We start from the raw sequence: 22,792 nt of genomic DNA, 5'->3' as shown, positions 1-22,792 counted from the left end.
CAACCTGCTGGAGCCTTTTTACAGGAGTTCTTTATACACAACATAAACTTACCATCCTGCTTAAGACCAAGTTGAAAACTGGGGAAGCCATGACCTAATGGTTAGAGAAGCAGCTTTGGGACCAAAAGGTCACTGGTTTGATTCCCTGGACCAGCAGGAATGACTTAAGTGCCTTTCAGCAAGGCACCTAACCACCAACTGCTCCCCAGGCTGCTCTGGGTATGTTGTATATCGCTCTAGATAAGAGCGTCTCCTAAATGCCTGTAATGTAATGAAATTACTGCAGCCAATGCTAGTCAGAATTCGCAGCCCAAGAGGTGACTGCTAACCAAAAATTGTTTTCATAATCCATATGTAACACCATACCAGGACTTTACCCCTCCCTGCCAACAGAGGTGACATTTTACAGACTAGTGTCAAGACCTTTGCCCATCGTATCCAGTTCGTTTTCTGACTCCTTAATTTATAAACAGACTTCAAATAGTTCTGAGTCACATTATTCCACTGACCCTCTATTGTCTTCGACTCTCTGCCTGATCTCTTTTTTACTCACTGTATTGTTTTTTGGCCTGATTGTACCATGACCACCCATACTTCATTCTTCTTCTAATTTGGCTACTCCAATTAGAGGTTGCCACAGTGGATCATCATGGGAAGCCATGGCCTAATGGTTAGAGAAGCAGCTTTGGGACCAAAAGGTCACTGGTCCAATTCCCTAGACCAACAGGAATGGCTGAAGTGCCCTTGAGCAAGGCATCTAACCCCTAACTGTTCCCCAGGCTGCTCTGGGTATGTTGCATGTCGCTCTGGATAAGAGCATCTGTTAAAATGTCATTAATCTAATGTAATATTTGATTTGGCATAGGTTTTTACATCGGATGTCCTTCCTGACGCAACCCTTCCCAATCTTTCTGGGCTTGGGACCGGCACTAAATATGCACTGGCTTGTGCAAGCCCAGCAGCTGTGCATTTTATTTAATCTGCATGTCTTTGAACTGCAGGGGAAACCGGAGCACCCAGAGGGAACCAACGCAGCCAAGGGAAGAACATACACACTCCACACAGAAAGGCCCCTGCCAGCCATGAGGTTTGACCCGGAACCTTCTTGCTGTGAGGTGACAGTGCTAACCATTACACCACCGTACCACCACTACCCATACTTGCTTAACAAATCTGATCGGTTAACCCATGCTTGGTTAAGAAATCTGATATGATTTGTGATTTCAGTTCTGTATTCTTGGGTCCTCACTCTGTCTCTGAGCCTGGTCTATTACACCACAATCAAATACTTATCTTGCCTGTGATATGATGCAAGTCTAACACTACTTTCACTAACTTGCCAGGGGAGTGCTGTCTGAGTACCCCCTCTTTGAACATTGTTGTAATATACATATTCCTTAGGAGGTACAGTACATCGGACAACAGGACAGAACACAAAAGAATACCTTCCCATTCAAACAGATGCCATATAAGTTCTCCTCCTACCAATTTGGGCAGTCTTCCCTCACTTAAAGATTACCTTCAGGAGCTTCACAACTGGCATATAAGTTCTGGGTACTCTCTGTAGATATTAACAGGCATTTCACTCGATTCAAGTATGGAGATTGCTCACCAGTATCAACCAACCCCTAAACTACCTTCCAGCTGGTCTCCTCAATGCTGAATTCGTCTATTGAAGATGATGATCAGAGCCTGCCTAGGGGTGTGAGTTTAAACTGAAGCAAAACGGTCACTGTGCTTCTATCCAAACAGCTGCTTGGTGAACCTAAATGGACCAGCAATAAATGCAGCCCATTTCCTGAAGTTCTCTATGCTTGCTTTCTGTACTATTCAACTCTGTAATTAGTTTGTTTCTGGTGACAAACTAAGGGTTTGTATCTTGCTCTTGAGGATAATGCCTCTCACTTGTCCTGACTCACCACCCTAAAGTGGTGCTTCAGAGTCAGCAGTCCTTGCCACAACAACCTAATATTGGTGATTTATAACATACTGCTCTACATTTATTCTATCACAACTCTCTCAAATCCCAAGTTTACTGTTGTATACAGTTCCTGGATGTCTGTCTTGCCTTTTGGCATTATAGGCATGCTTCACTGAGCTGTAGCCATTTCTACAACTTGATCCTTCATTTCTCAGTTATTCCTATTCCTGGTTAGTTACTTCTAGTGCCAAGTATGCCTGCTACCCCTCACAAGCTTTACTGCTTACTATGCATTTAGGTTGTTGTCTGTAAACATGTCCAACTGGGACACTATTTCTTTTGGACTCACTTGCAAGATGTGGATCATGGACACACATATTGTACACTTACCAAGTGATCCTTTTGGGCAGGGTCTCTGGACATTCTCTCCATGGGGTGTTTGGGGCCACTGCACACCACGGCTCACTCGTTCCTCACACATAGGTGTGCGACCTTGAGGCTGGCGCGGTGGGCGCAAAGTCACAGGCACTGAGGCCGTGATGGGCCGACCCCGGTTCTTTGAACCAGCTGGGTTAAATGTCACTGAGAGAGGGGGGCTTGGACTAAAGCCCAAAAATACTGTGGATGAGATGGGAGCAAGTGCAGTGGTGGAGGACAGGAGTGGTGTGGAGAGAGGGTCTGAGAGAAACACAGAAGGAGACAGAGATAAAAACTTCAGTTTATAGAGTGATACTAACAAATGATCAAGCTAGCTAGCTCGTTAAATGACACCCTTGGGTATAAAGCTAGCCAGCTAGCTATATTTAATACTTATGACCATTTACTTCGGTATAGCTTTATTCACATCACACAATATTGCCAAAGCATCAGAATGCTCTCTGTCTCTCACCTGCAGTGGGTTGTGGAGGTCTGAACTCCAGAGGGTAGCGCAGGACATTGTAGTTGTTCCACACATACAGCTGATTGTCTCGAGGGTTGTAGCTGATAGAGGAGATGTATTGGTATGGGTTGGGAAAAGCAATGCTTACAGGCTCAACTCTTTCTCGCCGTGTGTCGTAGGCATAGAGGATAAAATCCCCACCCGCCTCGCTGTCATCATCCTGGTACACAGAGCGAACAGCATACAGGATGCCGCATGCCACAAATGCGTCCGATGCCATACGCTTCTCAAAGCCTGTTTGCCACGTGCCTTCAAAACGTAGTGTGTACGGATTCACCTGCACAATATAGGGCACAAACAAAATAGTTAGAATGGTGAACAGAGGGGGCAATGATGCACTGAGAAACCCTCCACTGTAAGCTATCTCAAATGTAAGCTTCTTTTGACAAATGAATTCCTAGTTGCTACACACAGGTGCAAGATGGTTTCTTGCTTATTTTTAACTACCAAGAGCATGCTGATGCAGCTTGGATGCCACTGCTGATGTAACTAGTATGAGCTCAATGGTGTAACTAGCATAGACTTGCTAGTGCAAATAGATTTGTCTTCTCAAACAATAATTATAGTCTTGCTGACACAACTGCAATAGTATTTTTTGGGAAACTAACATGGTCTTGCTGAGGTAACTGATGACATGAATGGCACTGCTGGTTTAACAAATGTGGTCTTGTTGGAGCAACTTGCATGGTCTTTCTCATGGATCTAACATGGCTGTGATCATGACCGGAGCAACTGCATGGTTTTCCCCAAAGCGTTTTAGCATGTCGGGCCCGATACACTCGCTCTGCCTGCCGATACGCTTAGTCGCTTGAGTTAAAATCCGATACACTTAGATTTATACCGATACGTTAAATTTCCTACCCACAAGTAACTAGATACAGAGGAGAGCAAATAACAGATCCATTTACATACTGATTGATATTTGTGTTAAACAAGCGCTCTTTTTTTCCAATGTTTGTGTTGATCCTGTCAAAGTACAACCCCGATTCCAAAAAAGTTGGGACAAAGTACAAATTGTAAATAAAAACGGAATGCAATGATGTGGAAGTTTCAAAATTCCATATTTTATTCAGAATAGAACATAGATGACATATCAAATGTTTAAACTGAGAAAATGTATCATTTAAAGAGAAAAATTAGGTGATTTTAAATTTCATGACAACAACACATCTCAAAAAAGTTGGGACAAGGCCATGTTTCCCACTGTGAGACATCCCCTTTTCTCTTTACAACAGTCTGTAAACGTCTGGGGACTGAGGAGACAAGTTGCTCAAGTTTAGGGATAGGAATGTTAACCCATTCTTGTCTAATGTAGGATTCTAGTTGCTCAACTGTCTCAGGTCTTTTTTGTCGTATCTTCCGTTTTATGATGCGCCAAATGTTTTCTATGGGTGAAAGATCTGGACTGCAGGCTGGCCAGTTCAGTACCCGGACCCTTCTTCTACGCAGTCATGATGCTGTAATTGATGCAGTATGTGGTTTGGCATTGTCATGTTGGAAAATGCAAGGTCTTCCCTGAAAGAGACGTCGTCTGGATGGGAGCATATGTTGCTCTAGAACCTGGATATACCTTTCAGCATTGATGGTGTCTTTCCAGATGTGTAAGCTGCCCATGCCACACGCACTAATGCAACCCCATACCATCAGAGATGCAGGCTTCTGAACTGAGCGCCGATAACAACTTGGGTCGTCCTTCTCCTCTTTAGTCCGAATGACACGGCATCCCTGATTTCCATAAAGAACTTCACATTTTGATTCGTCTGACCACAGAACAGTTTTCCACTTTGCCACAGTCCATTTTAAACGAGCCTTGGCCCAGAGAAGACGTCTGCGCTTCTGGATCGTGTTTAGATACGACTTCTTCTTTGAACTATAGAGTTTTAGCTGGCAACGGCGGATGGCACGGTGAATTGTGTTCACAGATAATGTTCTCTGGAAATATTCCTGAGCCCATTTTGTGATTTCCAATACAGAAGCATGCCTGTATGTGATGCAGTGCCGTCTAAGGGCCCGAAGATCACGGGCACCCAGTATGGTTTTCCAGCCTTGACCCTTACGCACAGAGATTCTTCCAGATTCTCTGAATCTTTTGATGATATTATGCACTGTAGATGATGATATGTTCAAACTCTTTGCAATTTTACACTGTCGAACTCCTTTCTGATATTGCTCCACTATTTGTCGGTGCAGAATTAGGGGGATTGGTGATCCTCTTCCCATCTTTACTTCTGAGAGCCGCTGCCACTCCAAGATGCTCTTTTTATACCCAGTCATGTTAATGACCTATTGCCAATTGACCTAATGAGTTGCAATTTGGTCCTCCAGCTGTTCCTTTTTTGTACCTTTAACTTTTCCAGCCTCTTATTGCCCCTGTCCCAACTTTTTTGAGATGTGTTGCTGTCATGAAATTTCAAATGAGCCAATATTTGGCATGAAATTTCAAAATGTCTCACTTTCGACATTTGATATGTTGTCTATGTTCTATTGTGAATACAATATCAGTTTTTGAGATTTGTAAATTATTGCATTCTATTTTTATTTACAATTTGTACTTTGTCCCAACTTTTTTGGAATCGGGGTTGTAATATGTCCGCGTGGTATGATGGAAACAAACTGTAATCTGTTGGCTATGTCAAGATCACGTGTTCAAACCGTCCAATAAAAATATCGAAAGAAAACGTCAGACATCCTGGAATTTTCCGATTCATTATAAGCGATCTCATTGGCTGCCGATGTTGTCCCACACCAGACTGACAAAGCCGAATGATTTTAATCACAAAAGTTTGACCTCGTCTATTATCATTATGGCTTCGATCAAAGATTGGTTGACTAAACGTCGGCAAACCCACGTGAGTGATGGCGCACAAAACCAGACAACTGTCACAACGAAAATGTCATCAATTTTGATCACAGCGACTGGCTCAAAAAGCACTCGCTGGACAATTTGATCCACATCAGCATGGATGGCAGCGAGATGGACTATGAGAGGGTTGGCCAACATCGGGCCAAGCAAACGCCAAGGAGAATTAATCTGCTTTAAAGGAGTAGAAAACTTAATCCATTAGTTTGGGTTTGCCAAAAGATTATGTATTTATAAACACTCTCACCAAGTGAAGTTGTCCAAATGTGTCAAATACAGCATCATTTCAAATAATAATCATAAGCATTTTTGGCGGTGTGATGTCACTGGGATCCATTTAACAAAAGGCGGCTCCGGATTATTCTTTTGTTAAAGGCTCACAGTGACATCACACTGCCAAATACGCTTATCATTATTATTCACAATTATGCTACATTTGACAAATTCTCTTCATGAATGTGTTTATAAGTACATAATCTTTCTGCAAACTTACATGTATGAATTAAGTTTTCTTTTCCTTTAAATATGTTTTAATCTTAATCTAGTCCATTTAATAAAGTGCCAAAATTTAAACTTTATAATATGCAGTTGCCTTACTTTTCTTTTCAGGGCATCTTAGTTATACATACTAGTGCATCTCAAAAAAATTAGAATACCATGAAAAAGTTCCTTTTTTTTCATAATTTAATTCAAAAAGGTAAACTTTCATATATTCTATATTCATTACATGTAAAGTGAAATATTTAAAGCCTTTTTTGTTTTAATTTTGATGATTATGGCTTATAGCTCATGAAAATCAGAAATCCAGTATCTCAAATTATTAGAATATTCCCTAAGATCAATTAAAAAGAGGATTTACAATACAGAAATGTCTAACTTCTGAAATGTATATTCATTTATACACTCAATACTTGGTTGGGGCTCCTTTACCATGAATTACTGTATCAATGCGGTGTGGCATGGAGGTGATCAGTCTGTGGCACTGCTGAGGTGTTATTGAAGCCCAGGTTGCTTTGATAGTGGCCTTCAGCATATCTGTATTTTTGGGTCGGGTGTTTCTCATCTTCCTCTTGACAATACCCCATAGATTCTCTATGGGGTTCAGGTCAGGCAAGTTGGCTGGCCAATCAAACACAGTAATATCATGGTCAGAAAACCATTTGGTAGTAGTTTTGGCACTGTGGGTAGGTGCTAAGTCCTGCTGGAAAAGGAAATCAGCATCTCCAAAAAGCTCGTCAGCAGATGGAAGCATGAAGTGCTCTAAAATCTCCTGGTAGATGGCTGTGTTGACTTTGGACTTGATAAAATACAGTGGACCAACACCAGCAGATGACATGGCACCCCAAATCATCACAGACTGTGGAAACTTCACACTGGGCTTCAAACACCTTGGATTCTGTGCCTCTCCACTCTTCCTCCAGACTCTAGAACCGTGATTTCCAAATTAAATGCAAAATGTACTTTCATCTGAAAAGAGGACTTTGGACCACTGAGCAACAGTCCATTTCTTTCTCTCCTTAGCCCAGATAAGACACTTCTGACATTGTCTCTGGCTCAGGAGTAGCTTGATATTAGGAATGCGAAAGTTGTATCCCCTTTCTTGAAGATGTCTGTTCGTGATGGGTCTTGATACACTGACACCAGCCTCAGTCCACTCCTTGTGAAGCTCTCCCAAGTTCTTGAATCAACTTTTCTTGACAATCCTCTCAAGACTGCGGCCATCCCTGTTGCTTGTGCACCTTTTCCAGCCACCCTTTTCAGCAATGACCTTTTGTGGCTTACCCTCCTTGTGGAGGGCATCAGCGATCATCTTCTGGACAACAGTCAAGTCAGCAGTCTTCCCCATGATTGTGGTTGTGTGTACTGAACTAGACCGAGAGATACACTGTGTTCATACTGTTTTACTCAAACTCGAAATGAAATATTCTAATATTTTGAGATGGTTTTTTTATGTTTTTGTACTGTATGCCATACTGATTAAAATTAAAATAGAAAAATGCTTGAAACGTTTTAGTTTATGTGTAATGAGTCTATAATATATAACATTTTCACTTTCTTAAGTAACTGATGGAAAATATTGAACTTTTTCACAATATTCTAATTTTTTGAGATGCACTAGTACAACCCATAAGATGGATAAGATGGAGCAAACCACTGTTCATATTTTCATGCACATTTTTCTTACAACACTACTTGATCATAGGTAATTAAGGGATCCCCGTAGATTTTCAGTCGATCATAGACCTCAGTAATCTAGAACAAAACAGTTTAACTTGCATGTTGAACTTTAAGGTGAAATTTCAAATGTGTTTACATTAATACTATTGAGGTCAGAAATCACTGAAACACTGGTAAAATCGATCCTATAATCATCATGGATCTTAAACCTCTCAGAGACCCTGAAAATGCACCTGAGAGCATCTATTTTCAAAAAATTTTCTGGGGGGGGGCATGCCCCCGGACCCCCCAGTTTCGCTTCGCGCCTTCACCACTCGCTTTCGCGCTGTTGGCGCTCAACTGTCTGTATATTATCATGCCAGAATTTAGGGCTTTCATTTTTTTCTGGGGAAAACACTGAACTGGTACACTCTCAATATTATAGCTAGCATAATCTGACTTCAGTCAGGACCACTTTTGTCAAAGAATTTTATTTACATCACAACAACTTAAATTTGGTGGTGTGGCTCTGTTCCTTCACATACGTGGAAAGCCTTGAGGCAGGGAGAGTACACCTCTCTGACCTGCCATGTGTCTACATGGAAAAGCTTAAGACAGCAGCAAAGACCCCAGGCAATATACCATCAGCAATATACCATCTCTAACCAAATCGAATGTAGCATAATTCAGGCAGGTCCCGAAGTCAAGCTCAGCCCTCAATCGCGGTTACATCGGCTGACTGCAGCTGCGATTGAGGGCTGAGCTGGACTTCATGACCTGCCTGAACTATGCTATGCTCAATTTGTGCAACTAGACTAGTCTATTGGTATAACTAGCATGGTCTTGCTGATGAAAGCCACAGTCATCTTCCTGGTGCAACTAGCATGACCTGCTTACGGAACTTGCAGTGCTTTGCTGGGGAAACTAGCATAGTCTTGCAGGTGTGACTTGCATGGTCCTGCTGATAGTCTTGCTGGGGCAACTAGCATGGTCTTGCTGGGACACTTAGTTTTGTCTTCCTGGGACAACCATGATGGTTTTTCTTGGGCAATTATAATGCTCATGCTCAAACAAGTACCATGGTCTTCCTGGGGCAACTAGCCAGGTCTGTGCCGAGTTTCCCAAAAGCATCATAGCACAAAAACTATCGTTAAATGGTAGAACGAGCAGCACAATGAACACTAGTTAAGATGCTCTAAGCATTAAGAGGCCTTTGGGAAACCCACCACTGGTTTGTGCCGCTACCTCAGGGATTTATAGACTCTGTCTTTCCCCCCATGTCTCTTTCTGTCTCTGACCTGGCTGAGGACTATTCTTCCATTGTTCTCCTCTGTGGCATAGATGACCCACAGGCCATGTTCATCAACTGCGAGGTCAATGTCTGACTTCCCTCCCCAGCGGTATGGTGATGTGTCATGGTAGTTGGCATTGGTAACAATGGCCTCGCCACTCTTAATGCGAGTTCGCAGGTCATATTTAACAATATTCCGAGTTCGTTCTTTATTGTAGAACACAGCGCCATCATACACCACGAACCCAGTGCCATCCACTCGACTCGGCAACCTGAGAACAGCACACAGCCATAATGCCTTCATTTAGAAATCGTGCATTGAATCAGCACAGCAAACTCTTTATTATTATATCATGATGTTTATAGTGCTGTTTGTAAGCACTAATGAAGCTGAGAGCATGCACTCACTTATAGGTCGTGGTGACTCGGCTTTGTCGATAGTCATTCCAGGACGCGTACTCGTACAGCGTGTCTGTGCGGTATGGAGTCCACGGCATTACATACAACCTATCAGCAGCCTGCAGGGGATCTTTACACCATGCCCCTGACTGATGCTCCGCCTCCCGCACCAAACTTGCCTCCAAAACACCAATCAGAGCGCCCGGACACACGAATACTGAGGAGAGAGAGTGAGATGACAAAAGAAAAAGACAGGATGGAAAGAAATGAAAAGAAAGATTGGTGAGATTATTAGAATGCTTGAGGTACAGACTGATCATGCAGTATAATCTCTCTCTCTCTCTCTCTCTCTCTCTCTCACTCATACTCACACACACATTCATCTTTCATCACTAGTTGGATGCTGGTGTGTGTTGTTGCCTGTTTGCGTGAAGGAGAGAAACATGATTAAAGCAGCAGACTTACAGTGTGGGTGAGATTGAGTGCATGTAAGATAGATAGATAGATAGATAGACAGACAGACAGACAGACTGGCTACAAGGTTAGTTGAGGTAGACAAAAAGGGGGAGGGGCTACATAACAGGAACTTCCTTTGGAGCCAATGAAATGTGGGTTAGTTCACAAAGAGGGACGCTATTGGCTGAGGGAGGTGTCAGTCGCTGACTCCCAACTTTGGTTGGTCAACTCAAGGTCTCTCTCTCTCTCTCTCTCTCTCTCTCACTCACACACAAACATCAGGGCTGAACCACGTCAGGAACACTTCATTCATTACTGATACTACAAAAGAGAAGGAGTTTGTTGATAAAATGGCAGAAATGAAACAGGACTGCCCTGAAGGAAGCAAAGGGATAAAAGGATGAACAAACAAGTGGAGGAAAGAAGGATGAAGAAGAGGAGAAGAAAGAGTTGGAGAAGGAAGGAGGTTTCGCTTGGCTCTGAGGAGTCCAAATTGAACACAGCAAGCAAATGAAATTAACAGCAGAGACATATGTGTGTGTGTGTGTGTGTGTGTGTGTGGGTGCATGGATGAACAGATAGACAGAGATAGATGAGAGAGTGTGTGTATAAGAGTGTGTGCGAGAGAGAGAGAGAGAGAGAGAGAGAGAGAGAGTGTGTGTGAGTGTGTTGTTGGTTTTTTTTTGGCTCGCTGAGAGAAAGAGAGCATGAAGAAGAAAGGTTACATCAAACCGGACCACATCACAGGGGCCAAGGATTTGCAGAACGAAGGATAGAGAGAAAGAGAGGAAGAATGAGGGAGGGACGGGCAGAAACTGCGGCGTTAACACGGTCTTTACCTTTTTGGTCCACTTCTACTCAAGCGTCGGAGATAAAGAGAGAGAAGGAAGGAATGAAAGAAGGAAGGAGGGACAAAAGTTGGCAGAGAAGAAAGAGAATCAAGGAAAGAGAAGACAGAGGAGAGAGAGTTCAGTTCACACAGCAGCCTTCTGATTTTTGTTCAAGCTTTAAAGATCAAGTGGAAATTCGTTCAGTGTTAGCCATGTTGGGTAGAGGAGAGAGAGTGGGTGAGAGAGAGAGAGAGAAAGAGAGAAAGAGGGAGGGGCAGGGTTCAAACGAATGGGTATGAAGGGAGGGAGGGAAGAGGGAAGCTAAAAATTCAACATGTCGCCTTTTTATCGTATAAATGACTGAATTTTCAGGATTGTTACATCAATAAATGCCCCCATTCTGACATCCTGCACCACCCCTGTTCTCTCTCCACCCCTCCACCCAGCCCCTCCCTCCATCTGTCCATTCATCCATCCATCCTTCCTTCCTTTCAATCATCCTCTCGCCTGGGGATGCTGGTGGAGACGTGCTAGACGTGGAGAAACGAGAGAAAAACAATAAACCTGATGATGATGATGATGATAAATCATTACTAAAAACAGAAGTTATCCAGTGAATACTGTTGTTAGCCATGAGCGGGGATTTATCAGTTTCTGATAAAAAAAAAAAATGTAGTGCTTTCTCTTGCGATCTCCCAGCGAACAGAAACACACTGCTGTTGATCCCTGGGTTCTGATTGGCCACTAGGTGTGACAGCATGTCTGACCAACTGCTCACTTTACTATAAATACATTATCGTTTCTATAGTAACAGCCCAGGGATTTACATGGCAGATGCCCTGCATCAACAGATTACAAACGTGTGATCATTGATCTGGTGATGTTTTCTGTAAGGAGATGTTTATTTAAAGGTGCACTATGTAGGATTTAGTAGGCTCTATGAGCAGAAATGGAATATAGTATGTTTTCATGCGTGTATAATCACCTGTAACTATGACTCGTTGTGCTTTCGTAAGTTTAGAATGAGCCCTTTATATCTACATGGGCACCTGGTGGTTCAGCCCCATCTTCATAAGAGAACAGCGCTTTTTTCAAGGAAAGTTTGAATTTGAAGTTCTTGATTGGATTTTTCATTTGACTTCTGTAAACTAACTTAAAGTAGTTGAAGAAACTCTGACCAGCTCACTCATTCAAAGCAAGGGTTTGCATGTTTAAATCTATGCAGCTCAACAGAGCAGTTTCACAGGACATTCTAAAGAGGCAATCATCATTCTAGGAAACATATCATGGTTCGCTGGTAATATATAATTTGTGACACTTAATTCTAAAAGCTCCCATAAATGACAATTATTGGTGTCTTAGAAGGTAAAATTATGATCAAATTTAGTTCAATTCAATGATGGAGCTAAAACACCTGAAGAATGTAAGATGTTCAGCATGCTAGCGGTCACGGCAAATGATAAATTATTTTTACTGATGTCTTAGAATCAAAATTATGATCAAACTTAGTTCAATTCACTGATGGAGCGAAAACACTTAAAGATGGGGCTAATGCACTGGGGGCTAGCCTAAACCACCATAAACCCCTACATGGGGTGCAGGTCCACTTCCACGGAGCTGCTATGTTGCACTGCTATAGTAGCCCAGAAAGGACAAACCTCTAGAGAGCTGTTTCTACGTTTCGTGTTTTACAAGCAGCAGTGTGAATCCAGAAAGGAAGACGAGGAAGAAGGAGCTGGTGACCAATTTTGCTGGAGCTGGTGATCAATTTTGAGATCCCAAATGGTGAAGAATGGAGGATCATGTTTATTATGTTCTGCATAATTGGCACCAACGCAAGTCACAGCCTTTCCAGTAGCTCTGGTCTAGCGTGTCTGTTTTATTTCTTTTGTACATTCTTCAACTTTTTTTAAACTCTTTGATTACACACTTTGTGTAGCGTTTTACTCTACCCTATGGATATGACTTTTTCTCCTCAATGGAACGGCAGCAGCAGACTTGTTTATTCAAGAGATCAGCTGCTTGCACTATGAAGAAATGCCAGTGGTGTTTACCCTATACCAGAGGAACTGAGGTGGAACTACTGAGGTTGCAGAGCCAGCACTAAGGTGAGAGCTAGGTGCCTGGAGAAGCAGTGGAGTTACAAGCCCTCTATTCCATCAGTCATGATGGGAAATGTGAACTCACTGGTTAACAAGACTGATGAGCTGGCTTACCTGGTAAGGAACCTGAAAATCTACAGGGATTGTAGCTTCTTGTGCTTTACAGAAACATGGCTAACTAGCAACATCCCGAATGCTAATGTGGATCTACTGGGATTTACTACTGTAAGGCCAGACAGAGAGACAAAACTATGTGGCAAGCACAAGGGTGGGGGTCTCGCGCTCTTCATCAACAACAGGTGGTGCAACCTAGGACATGTCACAGTTAAAAAGACTATAAGTTGCAGGAGCTGCTGATGGTGAGTCTCCGGCCATATTACATGCCTAGAGAGTTCTTGCACGCCATTGTTGTGTGTGTTTACATCCCCCCACAAGCACTTGAAGAAACTGTATGTGACATCATCCACTCCACAAAAGCGATCTCTGGTTATTTCAATCATGTCACACTGGATTCCACTCTCTCTGACTTTCATCAATTTGTTTACTGTCCCACCAAGAAAAACAGGACAATAGACCTTATGTATGCCAACATGAGAGATGCATACAGTGCCACCCCCTGCCCCCGCTAGGAAAATCAGACCACAACTTAATCTTTATCCAGCTGAAGTACAAGCCATGTGTGCAAAGGCAATCCACAACCACACACACCTTCAGGAAGTGGACTCCTGAGGCAGAGGAGGCTCTGAGGGACTGTTTTGAGTCTACAGACTGGCGTGTGCAACAGGATCCATGTGGTGAGGACACAGAGGAGGTCACACACTGCACAACTGACTACCTCAACTTCTGTATGGATGTTGTGGTTCCCATAAGGACTGTACACTGCTTTCCAAATAATAAACCCTAGATTACCAGTGACATCAAGTACCTCCTTAATAAGAAGAGGGTGCTCAAGAATAAAGACCAAATGGGGCTGAAACATGTATGGGATGAACTCAAAGTCAGGCTGAAAGAGGCAAAGGAGTCATACAGAAGGAAGGGGGAAAAAAGCTGCAGCAGAACAACCTGAGGGAGGTCTAGGATGGCATGAAGATCATTACGGGATGTGGGAGGAGCAGCAGCACGGCAGACAGTGATGTGGTGAGAGCAAACCAGCTCAACCACTTTTACAACAAGTTTGATTTCCCTACTGCTGCTGCTGTCTCTGCCACCACCATTGCCGCAGCAACCACCCCAATACCTCCCCCACCAGCTTCTGCCACTACTGACTGCACAACTAACACCCTCACACCTCCCCCACCAACCACTGGTTACTGTCCACTTCACACACACTCCTCCCCCTCACATCAGCCATCAGACACACCTGGGGCCTCTCCACCCCCCATCATCACCACAGACCAGGTCCAAGGAGAGTTGAGGAGACTACACCCCAGGAAAGCAGCTGGCCCAGACAGAGTATGCCTTAGAATGCTCAAGGCCTGTGCTGTGGAACTGGGAGAGCCACTTCAACATGTTTTCAACTTGAGTCTTAGACTGGGAGGGTACCTACACTGTGGAAGACATCATGCCTCATACCAGTCCCAAAGAAGGCACACCCCAGCAAACTCAGCGACTTCAGGCCTGTTGCCCTTACATCACATATAATGAAGACTCTGGAATGGCCGCTGCTCCATCTCAAGACCCCAGGTTCACCATATACTTAACCCACTGCAATTCACCTACCAAGAGAATGTGGGCATGGAAGATGCCATCCTCTATCTGCTACACAGGGTGTACTCTCACCTGGATAAAGGGAGCGGTGCTGTGAGAATAGTGTTCTTTGATTTCTCCAGTGTCTTCAACACCATACAATCCCTTCTATTGAGAGACAAGCTGTTGCAGATGATAGTGAATCCACGCCTGGTGTCCTGAGTAAAAGACTACCTCACAGGAAGACCTCGGTTTGTCAGACTGAGGGACTGCACATCTGAGACTGTGGTCAGCAGCACTGGTGAGCCACAGGAAACTGTGCTCTCCCCTGTCTTGCTCACTTCAAGTACACTTCTGAACCATGCTACATGCAGAAGTTTTCCGATGATACTACAACAGTGGGACGTATTAGGGATGGACAGGAGGGTGAGTGAATGAGCCTGGTGGAGAACTTTGTGAAATGGTGCAGGAAAAAACACCTGCAGTTGAACACCACCAAGACCAAAGAGATGGTGGTGGACTTCAGGAGGTCCAGCCCCCCTCTGCTACCAGTCTCCAATGAGGGGGTCAATATGGAGGTAGTCAGGACATACAAATACCTGGAGCTGCATCTGGACAATAAACTGGACTGAGCAGTGAACACTGATGCACTCTAGAGGAAGGGGCAGAGCCAGCTCTATTTCCCAAGGAGGTTGGGGACCTTCAACATCTGCAGCAAACTCCTCCTAATGTTTTACCAGTCTGTTTGGCCAGTGTCCTCTGTACAGTATATTCACCAGACAGAGGAGCATGTTTAGTGGCAAACTTCTGTTGCTGTCATGCTCAACAGACAGACTGAGGAGGTCCTTTTTCCCCCAGGACCATCCAGCTATTCAACTCAGCACAGAAGGGGAGGGGTGAACTGGACTTTGGGGCATGAGTCTGCCTCACTCTGTCCCCATCACATCATTTCAGCCTACACCCAGACTATCTTTTTTACGTTACTGGCTATATTAGCCCCTACGTCAAGTCAAAGTCCCTTCCACATCAGGATCTGGTCTTCCCAGGCAGTCTCCTATCCCAGTACTAACCAGCTCTTTTGAGGCACATGGGTGTGGTGCCAATCTCCATTTCCATAGCCCTCGGCCTCTCGCCTATACAGCTAGGGTTACAGTGGGGGGCTACTCCTCTGGTAACCCCAAGAGTTTGACTTCCCTACTTGCATCTCTATCGCAGTGTGCCTTGCCAGATGGTAATAGGTACCTTTTTCTGATGGACTTTGGTATGACCCGACCGCGAACAGAACTCATGATCTCCCGGTTGAGATGTGGACACGCTAACCACTAGGCCAACTTGTGGTCTAGCCCCTATGTATAACCCTTTTAAAAATATATTTTAATATTAATTATAGTATTTGTTTACGGTATTTAAGGATTTGTATAGTTCATTTCTATTGCTGTTTACATTCTTGTATTCTGTTGCTGTTTATATTCTATTCTACCACAGCATCCTACTGAACCACTTCCACTAGGCATACTGCCTCGAATGTGTGATCATCTCACAATTGCCTTCTGTGAGGGTTTTTTTTTGCATTTGTTTGTGTGTCATATAAGCTACTGGATGCCTTAATTTCCTTCAGGATGAATAAAGTATCTATCTATCTATCTATCTATCTATCTATCTATCTATCTATCTATCTATCTATCTATCTATCTATCTATTATTTAGCATGAGAAAAAACAAGAGCGTGAATGTAAGTACTGGAGTACACTATGGCACCTGATGTCCACCGTACGTTCTGATACACACTTAGAAAAGGAGGGGTGAGGGTCGTGGTCGTGATCAACTGAATCCTACATAGTGGACCTTTAACATTTATGGAAGGAGTCTCCAGTGTCAGCGTGTAAAAGAAAAAAAAAAGAAAAACAACTAAATGTAAGATAGCACTACAGTAGAAATAACATAAAAATGGACTTACTAAAGACTTTATGATTCATAGCATTTATATACAATTACCTTAAAAAAATGAAATGTCAGAACATTAAAAACGATGATATGTCGAGGAAAAAACGATTATTAGTGTATGTTTAGTTCAATCTGGACATTAAGCGTGGTCGGCTGTTATGGTACAGCTGTCTCCATGGCAACACATTTGCTTGAATACACACGCATGCAAGGTACGGTCATGTCAACATCTCTCACCAAGGCTGATTTGTGAGGACACACACACACACACACACACACACACGAGTAAACACTAAGCCACAATCTGCTGAAACAGAGAGCGGAATGAAAATGGCGGATGATGCTGGGTCGTACCGTTACACTCTGCAGTCGGGCCTGAAACTCAAAACCGAGAGTTAATGCAGCTCTGAGTCACTGAAGCTGAAATCTGTGGGAGATTTTATTTTCGTTAGAAATAAAGCATGAGCGTATTGCTTGTGAACGCTGTAACAAAACGCGCAGGAGAGAAATGCAGAACAGAATGAAGAATGAATGAACAACTGCATCGCCGTATCTGTAAACAGCTTCCGCTCCTGGAGGACAGGAAGAACAGACTGACTGCATTAGAGGAAAAGGGTCAGGTGCTCCAGAGCGCCCCCTATGGAAGGAAAAGAGGATCAGACCCAAGTGCCCAAAACCAATCACACCCAGCGGAGGAGTGGAGAGAGGGAAGGGGTCGAGCCAGGGATGGAGGGGCAGAGGGAAGGAAGGATAGGTAAAAAAAAATGGGTGAAAGAAGAGAAGAGAGGAGGAAAAGAGAGAAGTGATTAAAAAAGAAAAAGGAGAGACATGATGTAAATAATGAAAAAATAAAACAGAAGAGTACAGAAAATAACAAGAGAGGGAAGAGAAAATTATTAATAACAGACGAGAGGAGCAGAATGGAGGCGAGAAGTGAAGGTTGAAAGAAAGAAAGAAAGAAAGAAAGAAAGAAAGAAAGAAAGAAAGAAAGAAAGAAAGAAGAGGCAACAATAGGCATATAGGCATGGATAAGAAAAGGAGAAGTGAGGGGATGGACTGTACACTGGATGAAGGAGGAAAGATTGCTGAAAATGTGTGTTTGTGTGTGTGTGAGAGAGAGAGAGAGAGAGAGAGAGAGCATGTAATCACATTTTGTATATATGTGTGACACCAAGCAATTGCAATTGTGTGTGTGTGTGTGTGTGTGTGTGTACTTACTGTATGGCACACACTCATACTGGATTTCCAGGTATTTATATGTTCCAGGGCAGGGATCAGGAAACACATCGGCTCCGGCAACAACCACACACTGAGTCCGGTTATTACACCTGAAAGAAAGAGAGAGAGAGAGAGAGAGAGAGAGAGAGAGTGAACGAGACGAGGTGGTACGTTCCTGGAATAAAATCACATTTTGATGCGGCAGCCGTCTGATTCATAAAACAATAAAAACTGTGAAAGTGTGTGTGTTTGACTGTCATGAGCTGATTTGCATATTCGTGCAATTCCAGCTCTCAGATTTCACTTTTGCTCCTCTGAGATGTTTTTGGCTTTGAGTTTAAACACTGTGGTGAAAATCTGATCGGGGGGTAATCCAGAGATCCTTCTCATTCTCATCTCATTATCTGTAGCCGCTTTATCCTGTTCTACAGGGTCGCAGGCGAGCTGGAGCCTATCCCAGCTGACTACGGGCGAAAGACGGGGTACACCCTGGACAAGTCGCCAGGTCATCACAGGGCTGACACATAGACACAGACAACCATTCACACTCACATTCACACCTACGCTCAATTTAGAGTCACCAGTTAACCTAACCTGCATGTCTTTGGACTGTGGGGGAAACCGGAGCACCCGGAGGAAACCCACGCGGACACGGGGAGAACATGCAAACTCCACACAGAAAGGCCCTCGCCGGCCACGGGGCTCGAACCCGGACCTTCTTGCTGTGAGGCGACAGCGCTAACCTCTACACCACCGTGCCTCCCATCCAGTGATCAGACGCGTGAAATAACGTTTCATCATTCACTTTCAGCACACTTCTGTTTGCCCAAACACTGCTGTTCCTGTGATGCTCACAGCCCTGTGAGATTTTTATGGTTTTCTGTTAATGCTGAGATCACATACTGCTAATTTACCACAGGGGTGTTGGGATGAGACCCCACACACCTCACAGCCCCCCCCCGAGCACTCGGACTGGGGGAATTGGATCTCATCACGCTTCCTCTCATCGTTCTCTCTCTCTCTCTCTCTCTCTCAGTCGCTCTTTGCTGGATGTTTAAATGAAGATGGCGAGCTCTTAGTGTGTGTGTGTGTGTGTGTGTGTGTGTAATGGGAGAGAGCAAGCGAGTGAAAATTGATTTGCTCTTCTAGGAAGCAGCAGCAGCACAAACAGAGGAGAGACACCATGGCGCCACTGAGAGCGCACAAACACACACACACACACACACACACATACACACACACATACACACACACACACACACACACACACTAGGGCTGCAGTAATCGATTATTCGGTCAAATATAACACAGATGATTTGGCTAATCGCTTTAGGACTGTGTCAGTGAGAGCAGGTTCTTGCTGCGCTGTTTTTTATGGCATAATAAAAAATCCTCTCGCAGTCGGGACGATAAAACTAGCACGGATGGTTTATTGTCCATCTGTGTGTCGAGCTAAGTGTGTTTTTCTTTTAAAATTCCTTTAAACTAACCACTAAATTCGTCACTATGATGACAGCAGATGCATTTGAATCCTTTGTTTAGACCGCTGTCGTCTTCCCCTTGCTATCTGCGTAAAAATAATATTTCAAAACTACATCGTCGCTCAATCCTGGGCTTGGGTTCAACTTTATGTGAACAGTTTCACACATTTTATTGTGATTTATGCCACCAAATCCGTCTGCACATCAGAATTACTCTCCTAGCCGCTTAGCAAACCGGCGGGTTAGTACCAGGGACGGCACAAACACAGACACAGGTTTAACTATCAGGCATGTAACGATATTTTGTGTGATGATAAATCATGATAAACTTGTATCATGATCTGAATCAATGAAATAAAAAAAAGAATCATGATTATTATCAGGCAACATAATGTTTTAGGTTTCCTTAGCTGTAATTACATTGTTTAGACAGCAGAGGGCGCAACAACTTACAATAGCAGGAATACGCATGACTTCACTGTAGGCGGAAGTAACGCAGCTCTAATGCCGCGAAAACATACAAAAACAAACAGATGACAAATGTGAAAGAGCTGTTGTGTGATTGCGTACAAATAGATTTAACAGGAAATCAGAGCTCTGTCTCTTTGTACAGACTGCTGAAAGATCAAGAAAAGAGAAGCAAATGGAGGCAGAACAAATGTTTATTAAAAAGTTTATTAATACAAGGAATATTTGTTAACATTTTCTCATCTCATCTCATTATCTGTAGCTGCTTTAACCTGTTCTACAGGGTCGCAGGCGAGCTGGAGCCTATCCCAGCTGACTACGGGCGAAAGGCGGGGTTCACCCTGGACAAGTCGCCAGGTCATCACAGGGCTGACACATAGACACAGACAACCATTCACACTCACATTCACACCTACGCTCAATTTAGAGTCACCAGTTAACCTAACCTGCATGTCTTTGGACTGTGGGGGAAACCGGAGCACCCGGAGGAAACCCACGCGGACACAGGGAGAACATGCAAACTCCGCACAGAAAGGCCCTCGCCGGCCACAGGGCTCGAACCCGGACCTTCTTGCTGTGAGGTGACAGCGCTAACCACTACACCACCGTGCCGCCCTCTTCATTTCATACATTTTAAAAATATCACTGGAAGATCAAATCGTGAGCCCAACATGAATTGAACGAATCATTACATACATATTAAATATGAATAATGCGGTAACACTCAACATGGCAGCTGTATTCCATAAAAAAAGAGGCGTGGCCAGACTCGATGTGAAGTAGCTGGAGCAACCTCAAGGACGACAATTTATTTATTCTGTTACTATGTTTTTCTGCCAATGGAGTCACATTTACAGCCATTTTATTTCTGTGTTAATCTGTTTCTGCTATCAGTGTCTATTCACGTTGAAGTAGAAAGGAGTCTGGTCTTATACAACTCAAAATATCTGACTGGGAGCATCGCCAAGATGGCCTCCATGTGGGCAGACTTTACTCGAAGGACACTGGAGAGTACGCGGTACTTTAATGAGCAAACTAGTCAAAATATGTCCTGGGATACACTTCCCTTGTGCTGCAGATGGACACACTTCTGAGGGATGAAAAGGCATTGGGATAGATCATGAGAAAAACACTAGGAGGAGACCAGTTAAACAATGTTTGGTCTTGAATAAGAAAACTATATCCAGACCCTCGTGCTGGTTCCTGTGGAGATACCAGGTCAGAAACTCGAGCTGGGATGAGTTACTCAAACAAACCAGGAACCTTCACTGTGTTGCAATACTTGTCAATCAAAACAACAATCATGAGCTGATGTAAACGATGAGATGTTGATTTTACGTTATAAAAATGCTTGCTTTTAAACAGGGAGCACTGAGGAGCCTGGGCATCTCCTTCCAGCTGGTTGTATCTGCTATGATAGCAATCGGCTGCCTCTCAGATCTCAAACTGTGCACAAGCAGTGGTGCTTTTGGACTGCTGAGCTCCACCCCTTATCACGGAAACACCCACTCTGTAGAAGTGAACTTCTTTAGAACTTGTTTTTCACACTAATATCCACCATCCTATTGTTTTAACTCCTACCGTGGTCCGGCCACCACTGTATCAAACCCCGAGGTCAGACCCATGCTCCTTGTGATGGGAATATGACCTTGAGGTACATAAACTTCTACTTTATACAGCTCTCCTGTTGTTACACAGATACACCATCAAAATAGAGCTCAGTGCTCCCCGGGTAAAAGATACTGCTGACAAAATGGAGATATAATATGTATATCTGATATTTATCAACAGATCAATCTATGATTTCTCGGAAGAGGATGTCCCGTCCAAGTACAGAAGCAGAACCTACCCTGAGCAGACAAGATCAAACTTTCTGATACCATTTTTTCATCAAACTTCTTCAGAGTCACCTTACCCTAATGACCTGGAAGTGTGTCCACTTGTAACCCAAGGCATGTGTAGCAGGAAAATTCAAAAGTTTGACTAGCTTGCTAGTTAGCCTCCTAAAACTATCTGGTAAAGTTGGTTGATACATCGTTTCCATGTCACAAATATTCATTTTTGAGCTTCCTAATTCCTTTGCCTCCTTTCTAATTTCCCTGTTCTCCAGTTTCTGGGCCCTTTATAGAAATATTCCAGTGCGAAACTTTCAAAATCCAGATCAGCAGCGAAATCACCAACAACGGTGAACACCAGAGGGTATTCTAAAAAGTGGGTTGAGTGAAAACTCTGAGTTTGTGAACTCTGAGATGAGGAACGCTCTGGGCTTTAGGTTCCAGAAAGAGAGTTAACACAAACTCTGAGTCAGTTGCCATGGTAACTGACTCTGCGAAACTAACCTGCTCATTGGCAGGTTTTCTTTACCGAACCCAGTGTTTCTCACTCAGCCTCTTCCCTCCTGTGAGTGTCCTTTCCTCGTTAAGCCGATTGATGTTGAAGCCAAATTAATTTGCATGGCCTTACTTCAGGAGAGAATTTTGAGCCCCTGGTTAGATGTGCAGTGTAATGATTAGAGTTTATAAAATGTCGAAGTTTCAATTTAATGTGGTCTAATGATGAGACTGGAGTACAGTGACATTTTATAGTATTTTTAATAAAACATTTCAAACAATTGATTTTAGATTTTTAAAAACGATTATTTTTAATTTCCGCCATGACAATTTTTTGTCTTGTGCTCCCCCTAGAGGCAGCCCGTGCACCTTCAGGGCTGCGCATACCACACTTTGGGAAACCCGTTAGAAGGACAACCCTTTTTCTCGCTGGTTGCCATGGTGAATCACAGTATCGAAGCACCATCGAGTACAAGTTTTTATATTCGACATGCACGCACTTACCTCAGAGTGAATATACCAAGAATTGATTGAATTAACTCAGATCGGAAAACACAGAGTCCCCCCTCCCCCGCCACCTGAGAGACACAATAACCAGCTAACCATTTATCAGGGTTTGTAATAGTGACATAATACTATTAATAATAGTTTCCAAAAGTACTGTTTGCCTGGAAGTTCTATCACTGGTCAGCTCTATAAAAATAAATGA

General features: G+C 43.5%; 1 protein-coding gene across 8 annotated transcripts in view; it reads right to left on the bottom strand.

The window, feature by feature from the left end:
• LOC132866485 (adhesion G protein-coupled receptor L1-like) overlaps window positions 1-22,792 on the bottom strand; it is a 109,933-nt gene that overhangs the window by 29,661 nt on the left and 57,480 nt on the right. For 7 of the 8 annotated variants that reach the window (XM_060899288.1, XM_060899289.1, XM_060899290.1 and 4 more), the window contains 5 exons: window positions 17,805-17,914; window positions 9,578-9,785; window positions 9,177-9,441; window positions 2,811-3,138; window positions 2,312-2,599 (listed from right to left, as the gene is read on the bottom strand). In XM_060899288.1, coding sequence (XP_060755271.1) covers window positions 2,312-2,599; window positions 2,811-3,138; window positions 9,177-9,441; window positions 9,578-9,785; window positions 17,805-17,914 — 1,199 coding nt within the window. Of the gene's footprint in view, window positions 1-2,311; window positions 2,600-2,810; window positions 3,139-9,176; window positions 9,442-9,577; window positions 9,786-9,939; window positions 9,989-17,804; window positions 17,915-22,792 lie in introns of those variants that run through there. The other variant, XM_060899291.1, reaches the window with a different exon arrangement.

The sequence above is a fragment of the Neoarius graeffei genome, chromosome 18 (assembly GCF_027579695.1).
Source record: "Neoarius graeffei isolate fNeoGra1 chromosome 18, fNeoGra1.pri, whole genome shotgun sequence".
Taxonomy (NCBI): Eukaryota; Metazoa; Chordata; class Actinopteri; order Siluriformes; family Ariidae; genus Neoarius; species Neoarius graeffei.
Note: the sequence above shows the minus strand (reverse complement) of the source record. Positions and strands in the feature narration are given on the sequence as shown.